General features: G+C 32.5%; 1 protein-coding gene across 1 annotated transcript; it reads right to left on the bottom strand.

Annotated features, from left to right (window-relative positions):
* Positions 1–583: 583 nt before the first annotated feature.
* LOC109808841 (Core-2/I-branching beta-1,6-N-acetylglucosaminyltransferase family protein) lies at positions 584–7,826 on the bottom strand. Its single transcript, XM_020371993.3, has 11 exons — positions 7,002–7,826; positions 5,730–5,843; positions 4,414–4,514; positions 4,110–4,181; positions 3,734–3,815; positions 3,537–3,617; positions 3,131–3,169; positions 2,870–2,935; positions 2,184–2,333; positions 1,113–1,241; positions 584–965 (listed from the first exon to the last, which is right to left on the bottom strand). The coding sequence occupies exons 1-11, from the start codon at positions 7,236–7,238 to the stop codon at positions 942–944; spliced, it is 1,095 nt and encodes a 364-aa protein (XP_020227582.2). The 5' UTR covers positions 7,239–7,826; the 3' UTR covers positions 584–941.

Raw genomic sequence — 7,826 nt, 5'->3', positions numbered from 1 at the left:
TTTAAAAAGACAAGTTTCAGAACGAGGATATAGAAATTATAACTGAACCATGATATAAAAGTTGGTCTTGGAAGGGGAAAAAAAAAAAAAAAGTTGGCATGAAAAATTATGGTTCGACTTGAGAGATTGGAGCTTCTTGCAGAATTCCCCTAACAACCCAAATAAAGGTTCATGTGGGCCTTTCTCATGGTTCCCACAATTACAGGCCACGGGGAAAACTATTCGACATCTCACTATAAATGCCTCAATCTTAAAAATGATGCTGAATCATGATTTTTGTGCTAAAAAAACTCCATTCAATATATTTAACCAAAAAGGAGTACTATTAATATGCTCTCTAACACACTTTTATTAATTAAAATTTATTTAAAAAAATACAAAATTGGAAGAGAGAGAATATTAAATAAGGTTTAAGATCCACTTAAATGTATTTTTCAATAATTTTCAATCAATTAAAAAAATATATTAAAAAGAATGTTTGCAACAGTGTCCACAAGTCATTATTAACATAATTAAATACAAAAGTGTATCTAATTCATCTTAGAGATTGACTTCTGCTAAACCACATAGTTATGGGACAAAGTTATCTCCTAATCATGTCACCTTATTAGTGGTATTATATAAATGTTTTAAAAAAATTATAGTACAAAAATTATAAAACACATACAAAAATTTGAGGTGTCCATACAGCATCTAGCATGGACAATTACATGACATGACCACTACTTAGAAGTGTCCCAACTTCTAAATATTATTCTGAAAAAACATTAAATGTACACCACAGGCACTCTTAAATTTGTAAATATACAATTCATTATACATATGGCCACAAATACTCTTCAACTGCTTCACCTTATTCATTATCTCCCTCTTATCTGCTTTGCTAAGTGTATTTTCTGCTTGTATAAGCCTCTGACTGACAATGAGCATTTTGTGCTCTCTTAATTGAAATTTCCCATAACAGACTGTCCAACAAAAAAAAGCAGAAAAATAATTAACCAAGTTAGACTTGTAACACATGAATAGAAAGAAGAAACTCAAAAGAACCTCTATTTCCCTAAAAAAATGTTTGAAAGCTCTTCAAGAAAAGACAGAAATATAAATGAACTTACCATATTTAGAAGCCTTAAAGCAGCAGTCCGAGTAAATTTTCTTGCAAAAAGGAAGCAAGTTGATGCTTTACCCTTGCTGCTGCACCATTCTCTTCGGTATTCGGTTTCGTAATAAATATTATCTATTTCCTGCAAACAAATAATCAAACTTGCACATATTTTCTTAATGAAAGTAGAGTACATGCACTTTATATGCTTCTCTACATTAGCTGTCTTAGTATGGTTCAACAATAAGTGAACTTTTTCTTGTTCTTCAGCATATCCCTTCCAAGTCATAAATGCATATTCAGCTCATTATCATAACTGCAAGTGAAATTACTGATAATTGTCCGGTTACTTAAATAATTTGAGGAATGTTTTATTATTTGCTGCTGTGAACTGGCCAGGGCATACATGAAAAACTGATTGCTCATACAAGGTATTGGCTTCAATTAGTTGGCTGATAGGAATCAAAAATAAGATTCAGGTTTAATCAAGGCAAGGATCACATAACTACTTTGCTTTATTTACAAGGTTTAAATACTTATTTGGTCCCTAAATTTTCATAAACTTTATCTTTTAATAGTTAAAAATATTCCTTTTTAGTCTTTAACTTTATACATACCATTTTTGTTTCCTTTTAATATTGTCTATTTATATAGAAACTAAAAAGGTAAAATTTATAAACTATAGGGAGTAAAAAAAAACTAAAAATGACATATATAAGGACTAAAATAAAATATTTTTAACTACAAGTACTAAAAAGTAAAGTTAATGAAATTATTGGGACCAAATGAGTATTTAAACCTATTTACAATAACAAAAATTTCACACCTTGTTCTCTGTAAGTTGGTGAATATGCTGATATGTAATAGGTGATTTATTTGATTGTTTGAATTCATTTAGTCTCCAATAGGGGATTTTCCTATTATTACCACTCACAATGTCTTCCGCTGCTAAGGCAATCGCTGTTTAAAGTCAAATAGTCAATAACCTAACACATTAACCCTTTTTGGATGCATGGAAATGATCATGGAATGAAAGTTGATTCAAAAGAGTGATTTTGCAATGGCAGTACAGTGAAGGTCAAACCTTTATAAATTTCAGAAGCATAGGTGTAGCATCTGAGTACTTGTAAGTTACTGGATGCCATCCCCGGCGCTCACGATCCTTGTTGTTGGAAATATCCCAAGAAGTGTGTGTCAATGATCTTCGTGTGATTTCTTCTTCAAGGTTATTTTGCTAGATTTGGGAAGGCAAACACTTACATAAGTAAATTGAAACTAACATAGTGATCACATTAAAATACTTGTAATGTTATATAAGCCTTGTATCAAAGTTAAAATTAGAAGCCACAAACTTGCTTCAATTTCTTTAGCCATCTGTTTTTTCATATGATGTTTCATTTAACTTAGAAATGCAGTAATGTAATCAATTCAATCTTTGAAACATTGAGAAACAGTAGCCGACAATTGTCATCCCGGTTTTGCATTAGTGTCACCCAAATAAAACAAATACAAGACCCGAAAAAATATACAAAATTATTTTCTTGACATCATTCTTTACTCTAGCATAATAAATTATGACATAGCAAATTGTTTAGTCAAAAGTGTGATTGACACATAGGAGATATGGTAAATAATGTAATCCTAAACTAGTGACTCATAACATATACAGGATCTCTCTTTCTCTCTCTGAGATGAATGCAGCCTGTATCTGATACACATGCACCCGAGACATAGAAAGAGTGCCAGGAGTTAAAAGAAAAGGATCCTTACAGCCAGTAATGTCTGGACATAGTGTTCATCTGGTATACAGTTATGCACCTTAGATGTGTCAGCAGGCTGCATAAAGGAAAAAAGTTATACTTAAAATTTGTTACTTCATATCAGTTCACAATAAAATATTGAATTACTTTGTGACATTGTATGAGCAGAAAATTATTTCAATACAGAAAACAGAGACTGATTGAAGCTAATGTAGTGAAAAGAGAACCTCTTTAAATAATTTTTACATGTGTCATGTTATAGAGCACTTACAATGTAATGAGCCCTCCAAAATTCTGGTAGCGGCTTTTTCTGCATTATTAAATCCATAGGTAAGACAGAGAGAAATGAATAAGGCTATCAGCATGAAAGAGACAAGAAAGATGATTGGCTTAAATACTAACAAGAAGATACATGACCCAAAACATGCATGGAAACCCAGTCATGAGTTTATGATATTTTAAGATATAGAATGTGCGGAAACCCTGACAGATGAAAAAGAAAGAACATGGATAGAAAAGAAATACTCCCTACAACTTTCACTGTCAAATTTGGCAAATTCTCTAAGGTCATCACCTCATTGATGTGTAACTTTATTTGAACAAGAGTCCAACATATCAAAGGAAGTATGTGCACCACTTATTAAAGACAAATTATCAATGGACTGTATCGCCCTTACCTTGCAATATTTTTGAAACATTGGAAAGACAGTTTCATCCTCCACTACGACCTTGGCATGCTTTCTGGTCAGAACAGCCCACTGCAGGAGAAAACATAAATAAACTGGAATAAGATGATATTATTTGGCAAAGCATGTCATGTATTTTGAATTTCAGAATGAACTTATAGTACACTAAGAACTACATTAACCTTTACCTGAGATCCTTTCCGCCAGTTATAGACAGGAATAACAGGATCCATTTTTGGATTGTAACGGCCTTCTTTCGTGTCCGCAAAGCTGCATACATTTTAATGCCAAAAACAATTAAACTGTTGGCAAATAAACAGCTAAAGTTTAAACAAAAAAATTATCCTTTTTAGCAAATTTAACCTAACAAAATTTGCTATTGAGGAATTGTAGTTTCACAACAAACATAATGTCAATAACTTCACTAATTGAAATTAGTGGTATAATTTTCAAAATTTGAGATTTAAGTTTTAAGTCATCAAATGATAAAAATTGATAGAAAAAAAAAGGGGGTAACATTACAGACCCAATATGCTGAAGCATAAGACAAGTGTGTATCCTCACCTGTCGACAAAACTAGTTGATGTTGACATGATGTAGTCATACGTATAGCTGAAGTTGTACAAAGGTACACAACTGAAAAGAGATCAATCAACTGAAATATAGTAAGGTGCTAGGTTCAAAAATAGAGAAATATCAATGTCATTTCTTTAATCAAATAATTAAGAAAACTGAAGTACAATCAAAAGGAAATCATACTTTCAAAACTGTATATAAGTAGCAAGTACATGTAGTTTAAGTCCAGAAAGTGATAAGCCAAAGCATAAGGACTAAAACTTTATAGCTGTTAACAAATTTATACCCTCACCTATCTGAAAGGAAAACAAAGCGGTCATTTAAAGGATCACTAAGCGCATGTCTAAGTAAGACGCGCTCAGCCTCTATCATGCTTGCTTCTCCCCATTCAACCTGGAAATAGATCACATGAACTATATATCATGAAGCTGACACAAAAAAAATGGGATTGCAGATTCCGAAGTACTATTTTTCTGACAAATTTCAGTTTACAATAATTCAAAGTTCACTTTTAGAGAAATAGATCACATGAACTATATATCATGAAGCTGACAGACATAAAAAAAGTGGGATTGCAGCTTCCGAAGCACATTTTTCTGACAAATTTCAGTTTACAATAATTCAAAGTTCTTTTAGAGAAACAATTAAGAACAGGAGATAGCCCAAATTTTTAAGACAAAATGGGATCACAACTTTGTAACAACTATTTTTGGACAAATTTCAAACAATTTGGTAAAATTAAATAAAATAATTCAAAATTCACTTTTACAGAAACAATTAAAAACAGGAGATAGCCTGGATTTTTATTGATGACATGAAAGTTTGTGATAAGATCTCTACCCGATCAGTTTTAGATATAAACTAATAATGCACAATGCTCTTTGAGTGTAACCCAATAAAATGCAACGTTCAAATCAAAATATTCAATATAATGCTAAATGGCACAGAACAAAAGCTCCTACAAAGAGCACAAAGGAAGACTTTTAGGATTCTACTGTGAAACAGCAAGGAAGATATGTCTCCCAATGTTAGAAAATCTGAGAAATATCAAATGATATTTTTTTAGCCTGTCTCCTTTTCCTATTTTATCTCCTTTTTATTTTGATTCTCTATAATCTACTTTTCTCCTTTCCTGCCTAAAATCTTTGAATTCAACACCCAAATTCGTTAATTAAAAAAGATGCATACACTCAACTGCTATTATAGAATGGAGGTGGTCAAACTTTATAGGTGAGAACTATAAATCCTTAAGTTTAACAATTTAAAAAGCACACAATAATCATTCTTATTAGGCATCTTAATGACCAATCCTCTCTCTAAAAGAAAAGAAATAATATACACTTTGAAACAAGTATACCAATAAGGATTACTACATATCTACGGCATTTAATTCTATCCCTAGCAAAATAGTTATACATTTTCATATTTAATTTTATCCCATACTATTTGATGTCCCTATATCATAATGCTATTACGACGTAAGCAATGGGTAGGCACACCAAATCAAGTGCAGCTACTTATTGATATGAACACCACCACATTACAGATCATGGGACATGAATCATAAACAAAAACAGGTTCTGATGAAAACAAAGACAGAAGAGAAACCTGTACGCTATTATTAACTTGGCGATTCAAAAAATATGTTGATCTAGTTGTTGCTTTGTTGAGAATAAATCCTGGCCTGCAGTGAACAAAAATTGAAAATTTGCTATCGCCTCCCTGAAGAAACAGCACAAATGTTTCTGTAAGCATTACTACCTCAAATAGTAAACAAGAAGCACTCCATGAAATTACAAAGAAAAACAATATGTTCATCACCCATGACTTTTCAAAACATAAAAAGGGATATCTACAATTACACATCCATTATAAACACTTACACTTGAGTATGACTTTCCCACTGGGTGTAGAAAAAAGGGAGAACAAACTCTAACAACTAATTTAGCCAGAGGTAGGTCTATTAGCAATTTAGCGTCAATTTTAAGAAGTTATGCAAACTTGCATTAATTTTGAATGAGCTGTTACAATAAGGTAAATATTCGGAACTAATTACTAGACTTGCCTTTAGTATCACAAATTCCCAATATAGATAGCCACCACACAAATCAAAGATTGCTATATGCACATTATTATTTGAATTGATTATTTAAATTAAGAAGGGTCTGTTTGGATAAGTTTTTCTAGAAGCACTTTTAGAAGAGAAAAATAGGGGGAAAATTGAAATTAGTTTCTCCATAAGCTAAAACTAATTTATACATGGGTTAAATTAAGATTTAGAAGAAACTAATAGAAGAAAACTTCTATAAAGTAACTTATGCATAAGCTAATTTCAACTTATGAAAAAATTTATTTCATTTTTCTTTCCTATTTTTTTTTTCTCTCCTAGAAATGTATCTAAAACAGTTTACCCAAATAGACCATAAATTTACACCATCGGCTATTCTCAACAGTGCATTCAAGTAACATCAACAGATTACCAGGAATAATGCACCTCCCCAGAATTATCCATTAGCAATTAAAAGTGGCCCAAGTTTTGAATTGGAAAACAGCACATAGGTCTCAATTAATCCTTACGACTTGAAACTAATCACAATTGATGCACCCCATATTAGCCTCCAAACCTCCTATTAATTAAAAGCCCGACCCACACACACACAGAGATTTGAGTTTAATTTCCATATGCCCTCGGTGTTGAAAATTTTTAAACTAATAACCAGTGAGAAATTATCATTAGTAAGACTTATGAAATAATTACCATAAAAGTCAACAAACTTATGGTGTATAACGGTAAATGGATCGCAGTGTAAAAACACTATTTATTCCAAAGATATAGAGATCAATAATCAATAATAACAACTAAAAGAGAAAAGAAAGTACCCGAAAGAATGCATCCCAAACCATTTCCAAAGGAAGCCTGTTCCTTGCAATGAAGAGAAACGCAATCTTTGGCCCCTGAACTTCAGGCTCAGAAACAAAGTGGTGTTGCAATGAAACCAACCCCGCAACATGATTATAACATGTCTGCATAAACAACAAGCTTCCTAAACAAAACACCACCAAGATCAAAGCAAAAAGCTTCTTCTTCCACTTGTGCTGAATCACCTTACGCTTCATATTCTAACCCAACCCCCTTTTCAGCTAGAACTGCCCCACCATTTCAAACTCATTCAGCAGCTGAATCACACCATAAAAAACGAAACTTTGACCCTCACTTGGACGCTGCAGGACTCAAAACCAGAAGATCCAACCAGATCCATGGCGACCCAAAAATCAAAACCCCACACCTAACAAATTCACTTGAAAATTGACCAAACTCGTGGAAAAAGAAAAACTACACTGACCCAGAAACCAATACAAACCAAGTACCAGTGGGGAAAAGACAAAGTAAAAGAAAGCAAGGTGCTTGTGACGCTATGAGCAAAAAGCTTATAGTTTCTCTCTTCTCTTGTGAACTCTTGCAATAGGGAAGGAATGTTATTTGGAAATGAAAGAAGCTTAAAGAGAGAAAGAGAGAGTAATAGAGTTTGTTTTAAGACTTAAGAGTGAAAGGGTTGTTGGTTATTGATTTGGGTATGAAAAAGTGAAGAGTGTCTCCTTCTTCCCATGATCTCAGTTAGGATGTGTAAAGGTACTACTTCTTTTTCAAGTTGCGTGTGAATCTGGTGATGAACAAAATGCTGTGATTTTCGCTTTATTACTGTG

The sequence above is a fragment of the Cajanus cajan genome, chromosome 2 (assembly GCF_000230855.2).
Source record: "Cajanus cajan strain Asha chromosome 2, NIPB_CcT2T_4, whole genome shotgun sequence".
NCBI classification, from domain to species: Eukaryota; Viridiplantae; Streptophyta; class Magnoliopsida; order Fabales; family Fabaceae; genus Cajanus; species Cajanus cajan.
Note: the sequence above shows the minus strand (reverse complement) of the source record. Positions and strands in the feature narration are given on the sequence as shown.

Bases quoted from the DNA above. Each gene is read 5' to 3' on its own strand.
- LOC109808841 (XM_020371993.3), bottom strand. From the start codon at position 7,238: ATGAAGCGTAAGGTGATTCAGCACAAGTGGAAGAAGAAGCTTTTTGCT. The intron at 4,515-5,729 runs GTTTCTCTTCTG...ATCTATTTCCAG, and splicing joins AAGTTAATAATAGCGTACAG to GTTGAATGGGGAGAAGCAAG. The intron at 3,618-3,733 runs GTAAAGGTTAAT...TTTCTCCTGCAG, and splicing joins ACTGGCGGAAAGGATCTCAG to TGGGCTGTTCTGACCAGAAA.